Source organism: Branchiostoma floridae, chromosome 4 (assembly GCF_000003815.2).
Source record: "Branchiostoma floridae strain S238N-H82 chromosome 4, Bfl_VNyyK, whole genome shotgun sequence".
Lineage (NCBI taxonomy): Eukaryota > Metazoa > Chordata > Leptocardii > Amphioxiformes > Branchiostomatidae > Branchiostoma > Branchiostoma floridae.
In genome coordinates this window covers 20076937-20092481 of record NC_049982.1, presented here as the reverse complement: position 1 = coordinate 20092481, position 15545 = coordinate 20076937, and the positions used below count along the sequence as shown (strand labels likewise).

The window sequence follows — 15545 nt, the reverse complement described above, 5'->3', positions numbered from 1 at the left end:
CTGCTTGGAGATTACTAATGTTACAGACACCTGAATATGAGTTTTACTGATCCATTTAAACAATACAACCCTTGTTGTGGGTACTGTTGGTCCTCTGATTAATTCAAAGGAAGGTACTCAGAAGATATTGATGTTATGACAGTACTTTTATTACCAGGTCTGCTTTCAAAGTTTATCTTGGACTACATATCAAGTTTGCATAATGTTGGCTATTGTATTTGCCTTTTTTGCACCAAAACATGTAGTACCTAGTGTTGCAGAAGCTGATAATGAATGGACAATCAAGACTGGTACTTCAAATGTATCTACATAGTACACATGTCATAGGCAAATTAAAGGCAGTTTTAGTCAATTTTAGGATCACAATCAAAATTACCATATTGCACAATACAGTTATCTTACTTAGCTGCTGTTCACACAACATGGATTTGACCCAACTTTGTGCATTAAACATATTGTACGACAAAACTCTACTAAAATGTCTGAAAGTTGTCCTTTCTCATGAAATAGTCTTTACATCTGATTTATGTAAAACAAGGTACTTTCTCAAACGTTATCATTTATAGGGAATCAAAATTGAACTGTAACCTTCAACACAACCAAATTGAACTTAAACAAAGCTTTTTGTGTTGCAAGTTACAGTTCAACCATGATTGTACTTGATGGCTTATACCAACAACTTATAACAACTTTCAAGTTATTAAAATTTTGTGGCTATGCTACTTACAATCTTTCCTACTCTTTTATTCTATTGGTTTCACTGACAATATTGTAGTCAGGGCTAACCAAGCTTACCTTTGACTGACAGCTCCTACTGACCTATGTACTTCACATATGGAGAAGTATAGGTCAGCAGTCAAGGGAAGAACAGTGATATATATATTTGAAATCTGTATGATCCTGCATTTCAATTCAGACTAACAGTCTTCACTATGGTCCAAGACTATCCAATAAGTGGAGGCTTTACTGTACAGCAATGAAGATACAATGTCCATTGCACATATACCAATCGTTGTATGATCAAAACAATGATAGCTAGATATTCACATCATATAGAAATTTTACATCATCTTATGTGCACTTCAACTGTGTCTACTGGTTGTGATGGCACAAATTTTGCTACTCTATAAATCTGGTTGTTGCCACATGCCAGTAACTAGAGGTAAAGTCCCTCAACATCTCAGTACATGATACAGTTAGATCATCTCATGAATTACTGTGTCAGCATCTTCCTCAGCCTCGATCACAGATGACTTCAATGACCTGTAGATAGAGGGCAGTACATTTCAAAATTAAGTGTTTTACAAAATGTAGGTCTCACAATACAATACAGATGGTAACAAGTTAATGTAAAAATGGCTTTTCTGATATGGGAATACATGTACAAATGTACCGGTATTTGTAACAGGACAATGCAAAGCACCTTAAACTGACCTACCCTACATATAAATAAAGAAAATCTATGGTTACACTGCTATGGGCAAGTCAAAGCTACACTAGCATTCAAAGGTATTACAGTTCACATAGGAGCATTGTATACTCACACTTGGTTCCATGGTTATAGGATCTAAACACCGATGGATGGCACTGCCCACTATCTCATCCAGTAAGGTGTGCACAAGGCTGGAAGACAGACAATCAATATGTCAGTTTGAAAGGTTTCATGCTGAAGCAAAGGCTCTGCATCAATACCCACAAAACTTTTAAACATGCAGTCTTCTGTTACAAAACTGTAATATCTAATCTGTCACTTAACTGCCATATGTTTGGAAGTCACCATCAAAGTGTCAACATTAATACTGAGATGCCAATAACAATAGCATATTGAAGCTTAAAGCATTGGAGTGTCAACTTGTGGCACAATACATTTTTGTAAGAAGTATTATTTTCTCTATACTTACTTCTCATCAGACACAAATCTCCAGAGGTACATCTGCAGGTAGTGGCAGTCCACCTGGATCTGCTGAAGGCCGAAGCGGGCAAACGTACGCAATCTTACGCACTCCAAGAACGTCTGGGAGACAAGAAGTGATCGAAGTGTCAAAATAACATTTTTCAAAGTTAACCTTGACACCACGCTACATCTACTCATTGGTTCTTCAACCTTCATGGGGGCAAGGCTGGACATGTATTTTGTAAAAGTTATATTTCACTCACAGACATAAGCCTGGAGGAAAAGTTTGCCATGTCAAATTACAACATACATTGATTCTTGCTACATTGTATATTTCCTTTCACCACATAGAAAATACTCTGCTTTGTGAGAAATGTTTTTTTGCTACATGAATGTAACCACAGTATAAACAAAGAGGAACACTATAGAAATTATGCCACAGCATAACTCTACCGAAACGTAATCATGCATATTATCCTGCAAAAACAAGCTTGGCTTGCAACAGTAATATGCAACGCTAACAGTACAGTAGCCTGGTACCTTAAGGCTGATCTTGATAATACCCGTGAGGACAGACACTTTGGAGAAGTCCACGGCACTGAAAATCTCAATCCGCTCCGAGAACAGCTTCTGGATGTTGCTCATCAAACTGGTATCCATGTTGGAACTGTAGGATTTGCAGGGTAAAGAAGTTTTTTTAGATAGTCCCTCTCATCATATCTAACAGGTACTACTTACAGAAACTGTTAAATGTATTTTCTTTACAGTAGGAAGGAATCAGAGGTTTTCACATTACGTTTGCGGTGGAAATAGTTCCGTATACAGCAGTAATATCCTGGAAACGCATATTTACAGTGTCATGAATTCAGGGGGAGGTCACTGCAAAAGTAAAAATCATAAGGCCTGTGCCTCTTCTTTTATTCCACTGGGAGAGTCTACATTTGCAAAGGGGGCGGTGCCCTTTTCTACTCCCCTGCCCCTCAGTTTGTGTGTACCATTAGAACCCATGCAGTTCTGCCACCCCCTAACCATGTACCTTGGTGCATAGCTGCTCCACTGAGACCTCTGGTTCTGCCGAGAGGAACTGTAGGGAAACGTCCTTTTACTGGAGTCACTACTGTGGGCCTTCCTCAGTCCTTCTTCATACAATAGTCCAACCTAACAGGACAATATCACAGACATATGACCCAAAATTGACTCAAGAAAAAATACATAACAGCAATGAACAGACAACACACCATTTTGAAATTGTGAAGCAACAATCGCTGAGTCAAACATTTCCAAAACCTTCTTCCAACTCACAATAATGTAAGCACAATATGTACCTGTGAGTCTATAGCTGTGACATCCTCCACAACTCTCTTCATGACAGCGCGGACATTACGGGGCTCAATGGTGTTCAGCCAGTCACGGGTCTCCACACTTTTCCTCAGCATCTGTAGATGTGGGCAAAACATAATAATTGCTTTGATTCCGTTCTCTTCCTGACTTAATGTTACACGAGCACTCGAGCAGTGTATATATAGAAGTATGTGTACATTGTACATCAAAGTGAGAGTGAATTGACTTGGTACAGTCACCAAAAACTAAAGTTTGTCAAGTTGTCTAATGGGCTATGATATATTTATGGATAATCACTAAATGTACTGTACGTACTTTATTAAATTTGTTACAGTAAATGTAAATTTGTTTACTGTTATGGTGGTTTTATTTTGTGGTGAATTTGCTGTTGAAATAACCATGTAGTACAGTAGTCATACAAGGGACACATTCCTGGTGAATTTGTGGTGGAGAGGTCACTGAAAACAGTGAAAATAAAACCGCCACAAAAAGTTTAACATTTACAGGGACCAAGCAGGATATACATGTACTTTATCTCAATTAAATTACTGCAAAATGACGGAGAAGAAGAAAAGGTACAATCGGTCTGGTATACCGTATTCTATATCACAGCCATTCTTGACGATGAGAACCACAAAACAACACACTACACATTACATGCAAATGATGAACTAGCTCTTGCATAAACTGATACAGGCTCAGCAATCATTTCAAGTGATTTCCCGTGCAGGACGTAGTTATGGGGGCAGGAAATTAGGTGCATTAGTGTCCACAGGAGAACACATCAATCACACTGGACAGCTTCTAACACCCAGCCTCCATTTATGATCTCTGCTAAAGCCAGGGTACTGTAAATGCATTTAAGTTCGCAGGGATTTAATTTTGCGGTGGTGTTAAGTTTGTGGTAGATCTAGCACCATGCACTGTAGTCTCTTACTGCCATGAAAAAAGTTTTGAGGTGGTTTTATGTTTGTGGTTAAAACCGCAAACATTAAACCAGCGCAAAAGTTTCTGCATTTACAGTATTCTACACAAAACCAAGGGATTCGTCATATTTTTCTTCAGGAAAACAAAGTTAAGCTATTGGACTTGGCATATACAAAACATACTTTTAAAGTGTAAAGACTATTATAGTAAAATGAAATCAGGTTTCAGACAAACTTCCCTACAAACACTACACCTACAGTGAGAAATAATCTGATATTGGGTTGATAAAAAAAAGTGGCCCTGGACAAAGTCATGCAATTTTGATTTAAAAATTCTCATAATAAATTTGGCTTCATGAAAGGGTCTGATAATGCTATGCACTTGAAATTCTCCAATGTAATTTACATGAAGTTGTTAGACCTTAAGACTATAGACAGCCATCCAATAGTTTACCTCTAACCAATCAACACACTTCAGGCTGAGGTGTAGCCAACAAATCAATCCCTACCTGTGAAATGGTCAACCCCTGCACTTTAACATAATGGTCCAAGAGTTTCTGTGCAGTGTCCTTAGCCAGGTTACACAGTTCTGACAGGGGTGTCACAGCAGACTTGTCCTCCACAAGAAACTGTTCATCAGTCAGGGAAATCTACGACATAGAGAAAATCTGTTAGCGACTTAAGGAAGGTCTGAGAGAACAACATGATAGGTTTATATACTAATAGGACATTCCATCACAAATCTACTTAACTATCAAGCCAGAAGTACCTCTGCAATACCATAGGAAAGCAATAAGAGGCCAATCATTTATCAACATTAAGTTTTTTTCCCAATACACACCCAACTACCAAATATCACAAAGATCCACCTACAACTTATTGAGTTATGCTGATCATAAAACAACAAACATACCCAGCCCAGGGAACGTATCAAATAAATAACCTTCTGCCGACAGTAATATTAGTATTAGTAATAAAGAATCCCATGATTACACTGTATATTGACTTTATGGAAACACCCTTATTGCTAAACACACATCCCTTCAATTCCTACTTTCACTTTCAGCCATCCATTTGCTTGCTCTTTCACCCTCCCTCCTCCACTTTAATATTCCTACTCACCAGATAGCTGATGGTGGTCATGTCATAGTCCAGACATAGTCGAGACAGCAGCAGGATGAGAGGTGGGGGGGCAGAACTCTTGTCCCCTGAACCTTCACAAAACTCCTGTATAACAAGACACAGTGAACCAAGCACTGAATTCCATGTATTATCTGAAGCACAAGTCAAACAATAGCAATTTTGAATCCTATATGAACAGCAATCATTTGATTAAATTTTCTCCAGAAGTTCCTGGTCCGATTGGCAGCATTACTTACAGAGCAGGCAGTAAACATATGTTTGAGGAACCCGACCACGAGACCTTCCCTGACGTCCTGGACACAGAACGGCTCGCGGAAGTACGGCTGCATCGCAAACGTGATGTCTGACTCGATGAAAGCCTGTTTCAGTGGAAAACAAGAGGCAGTTTAGTTTTATGGATGTCATGCCATGGAGACTCCATATAGTGCTGATATTCCTTTCAAGGGTAACACACATTGATATGTGTTAATAAAAAGCATAAATTGTGCATTGGGATAGACCATAAGGATTATGGAGGGTAAGCCTAAGAGAAAAGCAAGAAGAAAGAAAATGACAAATGACAAACAATTTTATACTAGTAAGCTGAATGATAATCTACGAGAATTGTAACAACATTTTCATGTGACGTTTCCCATAGACTGTCGAATTAGTAAAAGAACTACTAAAAGACAGCACACCCTGAGATCTGACAGCACAGTCTTGAGCTGGTCTAAGATGGAGGTGGCTGTTGTCTGCAGCAGGTCTCCCAGGTTGCTGCCCTCCTGTTTACTGAGTGAGCGTGAGGCAGCCAGACTCTGTCGTACATCTGTCAGGCAGTCTGAACAACACACCAGCAACACAACATCAGGCATGCAGTATGCTAGCTACAAAATTCATGTACTGTATGTGCTAGCATTAGAAAAAAGGTAATGTAGGTTTATCTTGCAGCTGATGAACTGGCTTAAATTTGGTGTATTGATTATTCATAAATATGTTATGTTGTATATGTAAAGGTTGCTATTTACCTCCATGAAATGTAATGGAATGGAGGTTATATTTTACCCTGCGTTTGTCTGTGTGTGTGTAAACAAGATAACTCAAGAACGGTTGGGTGGATTGGTTTCATACTTGGTGTGTTGGTAGGGTGTGATGAAAGCTGGAAATGATTAGATTTTGGGCCCCCTAGCAACTTCCCTTGGTACTGCAGCGCAACTTCCGGGTGTGTTTTCTCATCTTCTGAACAAGCTATGGTCACGAATTTTGGGTGTTAGATAGCTCTTGTGGTCAGGAATTAGTGACATAAGTTTGGGCCCCCTAGCGGCTAGTTTAGGGATAGCAGGGGCATTTTTGTCATAAACTTCTGAAGCATTACAACCCCCCAGCCTGGTTTGGTTGATTCCACCCCTAGCCTGCACACCACAGTTGACGCGTTCCTTAGGCCCATGGGTCATGACTCCTTGACCTCCACATGTCACAGGCGGACCGTACCATGTAGTTCAAAATGGGTAGAAATTTGTTGCTAAAAAGGACTTTTCATAACTCAAGAAGGGAACAACGGATTTTAATGATTATGACACTAGGTATGTAGGTACCTTAGACAATGTTTTACAAAATGAAATACTAATTATGCAAAATAGGAATACATTTGCATAGTTAATGGGAATATTCCATTATAGCAGTTTTTTCTATGTGTCTTTTGTCCTGGACGTGATATGGTCTTGTTTAAGACTAAAACTAACTTAATTCAGCCAGTTTTATAGCAAAGTATAGCAGGCTACAATGTTGCTTTTATGTCCATCCATGTATGTATTAACAGTTCATGTATTTAAAAAAACATTTTAAAAGAATTGAACTTGAGTGACACAGGAGATTGTGTGCCATCTATGTGTACCTTACAACACAACAATCAAGGTGAACCCATGAACAGACCTGCAAAATGTCTCCTGAGTGCCTCAGAATAGTGGATAACTCTGTCATGTGCCATCTTGGCCACAATGCCTGTAGCAGAGCTGGAAGGAAATATACTTATCTTAAAAGACTAATTATATAAATTTAGTAGTTAATTCTCCATAATTTGAACAGAACTAGAATGGCCTCATTTGTGAGCAACTATAGCAATCATTGAAAATAAAGCAACTATAGCGTACATTGAAAGTATGGATGGAAATATAACAAGTGATTTTGATCTAAGACTCATTCCAAAATGAGATTCTCCTGGAAATATTTTACTGATACTAGTGAGAACACCATGTTTATGCCTGCTACAATGCTGACTGCTTACAATACAAGTTGTTTTGTATAATTATGTAAACGACTTTGTGTTGTAACCCACTAAAAAGTTAAAGCCTATAAAAGGATATTCTCCAACCTTGTAGACTCTGTCTCTGGCAGGAGTTTCTCCACAGCCTGTAGTCTGCGGTGGAAGCGGTCCAGTGCTCGTACCAACAGGGTGTTGTCTGATGACTCTTTCTGTTACAGGAGAGGAAACTCTATCTAAATTGTCTAATAACCATTTCACTCTTCTAACTTTGTGGCAATGATGATGAGTTACTGTATCAAATTGAAATATTGTAAATTATGCTGACAGTCATCACCATCATCATCAGCCGGCTGCCGCACAGGCGACTGCAAGCTTCCTCCAGTTCTGTCTATCAGCAGCAAGATGGCGAAACTGTCTGGGGTGATGTGGCCGTGATGATCTGACAGTACTACTATCATAATGACTACTAAGCATGTTACATAATAAAGTTTCAATGTGATGAAAGCACAAGGATTTTGTATTACTGTCAAGGATGAAACCATAATAATTAGGGTGAAAACATGGTAAGTGGTGGTCTTCACATCCCTTACCCCTTTTTCTAGAACTATTACAGATATAACAGTAGAGGATTGGTAAGATACAAAACGGACAGTATGTTCTAACCTCCAGTTGCACCCTCTGTTCCACATAGCTGAAGTACTGTCCCATCAGAGAGTTGACAAACACCTCCAGCTTCTGGTTGGCTACCTTCTCCAGATGGGCCTGTTCCTGCACGCTGAGAACACACAATAAACTCACATGGGGTCAAGCTGTTACTATAGCAACATGGCAAAGACTGGAGATAATGAGATAATGACTTTTTTATACATGTACATCTGACTCCTATGTATGGATTGCTTAGGAAGTCTATCTGTTATGTTCTGATGTTTAAGCTGCAAAAGATTAAGCTCCATGTTCTTGAAACGTTATAAGTACAACCAAAAATCATGAAAAGACTCCATGGTATCACCAAAGCACAAATCTAGGGCAAGTTAAAGGCCACTTATTCTGTGAGGTATCTGATTCTGTGTAGACCTACCCAGTGCCAGGTCTGTTAATGAACAGGTCCTTGTATGAGGCGATGACAAGACACATGTCACTCAGGAACACGTTACAGCCAGTGTCGGTAAACTCCAGAACATCCTGCATGGGAATATATATTAAAGACAAGCACTTCGAGTTTGACTTATTTTCTAATAAATAAACAACCATTACATCCCCCTACATATAATATCTAACGCTAGTTCACCTTTATATGACTTACCTGTATCCGTTGTTTTTTTAAAATAGGGTATTCAGAGATATCAAGTCGAAGGACGGTTGTTTTTAAAATTGTGATATTGTCAAAACATTGCAGTTTGAAACCACCGTTGACTTGATGACATCCCTAAATACATCCTGTTTCTAAAAACAATGGATATAGGTTACCCCACAGATAAAGAAGAACCAGCGTTACTTATACTACCCTCCACATAGCTTTTTAAATACACAGATAACAACACAATTGTATAAAGGTGAATCACCAGTTGATAGCACTAAAAAGTAGATTTATCATAACTAGGAGATGATATGATATAAAAATGATAGGCTAAGTTCAGGTCTGTCCCACCATGGGATGAGGCTTGTCTCCGTCCCCAGGATCACCAGGTGATGGCACCTGCCCCTCCTCCAACATCCGCAGCTGCAGCCGCAACATCTCCAGGTCCTCATCCACCTTGTGTCGGGCACTGTCAAACATGAGACAGCACCTGATTACCACATCCAAGTTTCACAGTTTTTATACAACGATGTAGACATGCAACTACTACTTTCCACTGTCAATCAAAGTTTGAACGAGCCAATTGTTCAATTACATTGTATGGCTACCAGTAACAATTCCGTATGTGTTTTTTTGTGTCTAGGTGGGCATTGTGTGTGTGTGTGTGTGTGTGTATGTGTGTGTTTTTGTGTGTATGTGTTCATGCTTGTGTACGTGTGCATGTGAATGTGCACATGTGTGTGACACTGTGTGTTTGAATGCTTCTGTACGTGTGTATATGCATGTGCATGCATGTGTATGTGTCTTTGTGTACATGTGCATGCACATGTGCACGTGTGTGTGTGTGCATGTGACTATGTAAGTTTCTTCCATGGCCATCTAATCAAGTACCCATCAAGACTCTACAGGCAGTCATCAAAGAACTTACTCCCATTTAAATCATGGGTCTTGTGTCAACATGTTTATTATACGAATACAGTCTAGACCTGTTTGACCAAGATCAGAAGCAATCCTGAACCCCAAGCTACAAAATGCATGTTACAGCCGTTACATGTATACCAGTAAGAGACTTGCCCAAGTTTTGTCCACATTTTTTATCGCCTGGGACAAATACATTCTTCTAACAGAAAAAAAACCAGACACTGTTTATTGACCCACTTAATAATTAACTTGTGAACAGTCACACCCCCTCATTCTTTGCAATTGAACTTTGACCAACTGGAATGAACTAGAGGACCAAGGTTCAAAGGGGATCTCCTGCAACATGGCTGCTCTAACTAAAGCCTCCGTGGTGCTGGCTCTGCTGGCTGTGCTAGCTGCCTGGCATTACTTCCCTCCAGTCCCTGAAGGCATCGCGGAAAAGGGGAAGTTCAGAGGACTAATTTTCAGCATCATATTGCAAGATGATCTGGCAACTGTCGCAGAATTCCTCGGCCTTACAACAAAACTGGCCTTCATGAGGGCTATGCAGGAAGTCCTAGAAGTTAAATTGGAAGATCCATCTGTCAAAGTCACTGATACCACGTTTGCTGGGGTCAAGGTTCGACTGTATGAGCCTATAGGTGGGAAGAAGACTGGGAAGGGTCCTGGACTGATCTACTACCATGGAGGGGGGTTCTGTTTATTTGATGTGAACTCGCATCACCATATAACCTTTCACCTGGCCAAGACCTTGGGTGTTACGGTTGTATCTGTGGATTATCGACTAGCTCCAGAGCACGTCTACCCTGCTGCGCTTGACGACTGCCTGGCAGCCACCAAACACTTCATTCGCCATGCAGAGCAGTATAATGTGGACCCCTCCCGCATTGCAGTGGCTGGTGACAGTGCAGGGGGACATCTTTCTGCAACCGTATCACTGAAGCTGAGCCAACAGAACTTCACGCCAATGCCTCGACTTCAAGCCCTGATTTACCCTGGAACACAGTTTGTGAGTCTGGACACTCCTTCTTACAGACAAAGCGGCCATGTGTATCCCTTAACCAATGAAAAAGTTGCGTTGTTCCTGTCAAACTATCTTGTGGGTGACCTGTCTCTGGTGCAGACATTTCTGACTCACGAAAACCTTTCAGACAAGTTTAACTCCTCCCACTATGCAGACTATCTCGACCCACATCTTATCAACCCCAACATTCCGCCCCGTCCACCGGGTAAAAAGATGTCCGCAGACGAAGTTGGACTGAAGCCCAAAGGTGCGAATCTCCTCCACCCGTACATATCCCCACTGATGGCTGAGCAGACTGACCTAAAACAACTACCCATGACATACATAGCTGTCTGTGAACATGATTCCATCAGAGACAATGGCATTTTCTTCAGCAAAAGGTTGGAAAAGGCAGGTGTACAGGTCCAACTGAAGCATTACATGTCAGGCTTTCACATGGTGTTCCAGCTCTTTGGTTATGTACCAGAGTTTGCCAGGTTTGAGGTGGGACAGGAAATGATGGATGATCTTGTGTTCTATCTTAGAGAACATCTGTAGGCAGGGAAATGTGTTTTGTGATGTAGCTACATGTAATTGGGCTATACCTTGGCTCTGAAACATTGAAGAAATATGCCAAAAAGCATTGAAATCTTCCCCTATTTTTTGTTTCACATAATAACTTGCAAGCGTATAATCTTTTTATGCATATCATGTGGCATTTTCTCATTATTACTAAAGTACCATCATTCCCTTGACTAGTTGTAATTTGCCAACTGCAAAGTACACACATCCTGCATATGATGTATCTTGACACTGCATACAAAACTCATGCAAATTATCTCTAAATTTGCATAAATGTACAGGCTAACTGTTTGCTATGCTATTTACGACTATTTGATACATGAATGTTGTAAATAATTTCATCAGGTTGGTAGAACATAGGATATTGGAGTTTTCATTTACACAATCAGTACTGTCTCTTACCTGCATTTTTAGAAGCTATGAGGAATGTGTCTAAGAGACATTGGAATGTACGCAGGTGAGAGAGATACTAAGTATCCTATGAATGTTAATTGTTTCAAGTATTACCTTTCAAGTGGGCATCTAAAGCCTTGTATGTTGGAGACTATCAGTACACAAAAGAATGAAAGACTTACTGTAGAAGAAACTCATCACAAAGCTCGTCTGCCGGCTCCTTCAGCTGCAGCAGGAGATCCACACACTCCGCCAGCTGGTGAGCATCAGACTGGGGAGGTGGGAATCAGGCATTATCACACGTGCATGAACAATCAAGGGTCACATCAAACTTTGTCAGCACGTTTTGGTACAATGTAAGTACATAATAGGGGAGAAGTTCTGTTCTATTTTATGCTGATGCATACATAATTCATATACATATTGCCCTAAAAGACACAATCCAATAGCCTTACCTACTCTTGGTCAAGTTACATCAGTGTGATGTAAAAATGCAAATGATGAAGTGGTAGACACAAAGTTGCAGTCTCTGTCTTCTATTGGCTAGAATGCTAATTTTGGCAGACTGCTGGGAATGTGCCTTAAGGTGCCATCAAGTAATAAAATTTATCTTATGACAGCGCTATATTTGACTGTCGTACCTCTTTGTTTTTAAACTGCTCCCTGAGCTTGACACAGAGTTCAGCAACAATAACAGAACAGTCCTCCCTGATGCCATGGAAGGATGGCATGTGCTGATACTGGTCCAGAACTGTACGGGCCTTGGTGTAGTATCTGTCAGGGTTGGAGAGAAAAACCTTGAGTAAGACAAATACATTTAACAAAATATCATCTGAACTTACGTCATTACAGCACAACACAATGCAACAAGTATTTTCATGAAGTATCCAGGAAAAATGTCAATTGTCTACAATGATACCGAAGCTATCCTACTCCTGCTTCTGTGAAGCAGACAATGTTACCTGACAGCCTGTCCATACGCCTGCATCTCAATACACTTCTTCAGTCGTGCCGGCAGCTCAAACAGGAACTGGAGCTGTAAGAAGGACACAACAAAATTCAGTACTGTTTCAAAGCTTGGGTAAGATTTTTGTTTTGAAAATCAAAAGGAAGATTGGCCAAATTTAAGGGTGTGAATTCTACATCTTAGTACAAGTAGTGAATGACAAAATAAGTAAGACATTTCAGATTGCATGATAGCATCTAACCCACCTTTTTCAACAGCATGTGCACCCCTGATAGTTTGGTAATCTGCTGTCGTCTGTCCTGTAGAGTCCCGCTGATCCGGGCGCTGAACTCTGTGATGGACTCCATGTTGGTGGCCAGGCGGTCCATTTCATCTTCCATCTTCTTAAAGTCGTTCTTCATCTAAAGAATTGGATGGAAAACATCAAACCTGCTGTCTCATTACTGTACTAGGCTTGCAACAAACTATGTCAACAAAATGGAGTTGTGCTATGTACTATTACAGTACAGAGTATATCTTAAACCATGTGACCAGAGAGTAAATACAAGCACATTTTAACCAAAGAAAAATACTTAGTGTCACTCAATTGTTAAAATTGTCAAATTGTTGACTACAAAATAAGAAATGGCACCACCACTTCTGTGATAATAACTGCAAAATATTATGATGTCTTGATGCTCTTTTTAAATGTAAACTAAAGAGTAAAGACTATTTTCATATTCCTAAACAAAAGGCTGTTTCTCCTATTTCTGCTTACCTTTCTGATTGTGTCAGTAGCACTGATAAACTTGTTGTAATTTTCATACACCAGGGTCTGCATGTCACTATCCAAGGAACGGATTTCTGCAAAAAATTTCACAAATTTACAATCAATTTGTTACATCCATTTACATATATCTATACTGACAGTACCAGGTTTCATAATCAAGAAATGGAAAAGAAAAATGATGCACAGGTGATATTGTCAACAATCTCAATTCTGATTTAAACACTTTTGCAAGTTTCAATGTAAGAAATCCAATACATGTACTTAATTTTTTTCTGATGAAATAATCTTCTGTAAGTATATAGTTATAGACAACAGCAGAAATATAGACAACAGTTGTATTGTAGATGATAAAGCTCCTTACGTCTGACCATGTCCCTCTCCTTGTCCATGAGTTCGTTGAGTGACTTCTCCTGCATGAGACGCTGCAGGTACACCTCCGGCTTGAAGTGGGCCCCGTTGATGTCACAGGGGTCTGTGGTGGCTGTTGTACCCTTATTACCCGACTCTGCCTGTAGACATACATACATAAGATGTATGAGTAAGAACAAGTAGATCTAGACACGCGCGCACACACACACACACACACACACACACACACACACACACACACACACACACACACACACAAACATATCAAAATATGTGTATGTTCACTGTGTCTTCCTATAGTATTGCATAGAAGTCTATTGCACACTTTATGTCCTCACATCAAATGTGAAAAGTAACAGGATGCTAAAATGTGAGTTATCCAGAATGCAGAGGTCCCTAGTACCGGACCAGTCCTAATTCTGACTAAACTAATGCTGTTTTGTAATGTATACTAGTACCAGGTCTGTTACATGATATAGAGTTTAACACAGAGAACAAAATCTATGATCAGGAAACATAAAAAGTTATGAATGAAACTTTGGAATAGCAAATGTTAAAACGACATTTCAAGTTTTAAACCTTAGTAAGAAGAATCCAATCAATAAAGTATTCTTCTTGTCCTTTACATCCTGACGGACGATCAGTATAAAGTATATGACATTAAGTATAACAAAGATGTACACAAATTCACCTGTAAGCCATAGTACAGTTTCAGCATGCCGTGTCTCTTACGGCGGCGACCATCGTCTTCCCCTGGAGGGGGCGGCGAGTCTGGACAAACATAATAACGGAGTCCGTTATAAACCATTCAAGAGAATTTGGGTCACAGTATTTTTACATGTAGGTCAGACTAGATGTTGCCTTTGACTTACTTTCATGTTACTTTCGACTCAAAAACTAACCATGTGTTAATTACTCAGCACCAAGAGGCCACGTCTAGCGAAATAATAGACGTTAAACGAGGACAACAACAACAACCTTTTTCAATTGTATGATATCAATTAATCAATGATGAAACTACAGTTCCACCTTATTCTTTTAAAATTTTCAGATGTTAAATCAAAATTGGTAAAATAAAATTTCTTTGAATGAAAGGGTTCAAAACATCAACATAATTGGGAGGGTGAAAAAGGAATATTCAATATAAAAGAAACAAGACAGTTATTTGTTGCTGCAAAACCTGTAAAGGAGGGGTCAGTTCGTTGTGGGTGCTGGGTGATGTATTCAATCTCTTTGGTTCATCTAACTTAAGGAGGCCTGGCTCGGTTTATCAAAATGGTCTTGGGTTTTGAAGCTAGTGGACTCTTCAGTAACGTTACATAAATTATGCGAACCCTAAATGACAACCTTTGTAAATTGTTTGGCATCATCAGTTACCCTGAACTATTTTGTTTAGTAACAGCACATAGACATTATCTTTGCATAATATACTGGACAAAAGGATTGACCGAAGAAGCTTCCACAAGAGACTGAGAAGGATAAATATATGTTTCGCCCTCCCCACAGATTTTTTACCTGGAGCGGCAGCCATCTTGAATCGTGTTGCCCAGTGGGCCTATTTGGAAGAGCACACCAATTTTAGGTTGGTTCTTCTGTAATAATGCTACCTAGGTTTTAAACTAGACGATTTAAGATTAGGTTGAGAAGCTATTGTGTAATGGATATATTATTAAGTTTGCAGATTTATAATACCAATGTAAT

General features: G+C 39.6%; 1 protein-coding gene across 2 annotated transcripts; it reads right to left on the bottom strand.

Moving 5' to 3' along the window:
* Window positions 1-127: 127 nt before the first annotated feature.
* On the bottom strand, window positions 128-15447 carry LOC118413514 (vacuolar protein sorting-associated protein 51 homolog). Of its 2 annotated transcripts, none has more exons than XM_035816996.1 (23): window positions 15360-15447; window positions 14536-14615; window positions 13837-13984; window positions 13464-13549; window positions 12952-13107; window positions 12702-12775; window positions 12381-12513; window positions 11922-12010; window positions 9192-9309; window positions 8622-8725; window positions 8207-8318; window positions 7652-7752; window positions 7213-7292; window positions 5982-6121; window positions 5541-5663; window positions 5284-5388; window positions 4671-4811; window positions 3220-3330; window positions 2931-3052; window positions 2435-2561; window positions 1902-2014; window positions 1545-1623; window positions 128-1263 (listed from the first exon to the last, which is right to left on the bottom strand). In XM_035816996.1, the coding sequence occupies exons 1-23, from the start codon at window positions 15373-15375 to the stop codon at window positions 1234-1236; spliced, it is 2388 nt and encodes a 795-aa protein (XP_035672889.1). In that variant the 5' UTR covers window positions 15376-15447; the 3' UTR covers window positions 128-1233. The 2 variants fall into 2 exon arrangements, with proteins under 2 accessions (XP_035672889.1, XP_035672891.1); XM_035816998.1 differs by lacking the exon at window positions 15360-15447 and adding an exon at window positions 15293-15359.
* Between the last annotated feature and the right edge of the window lie 98 nt (window positions 15448-15545).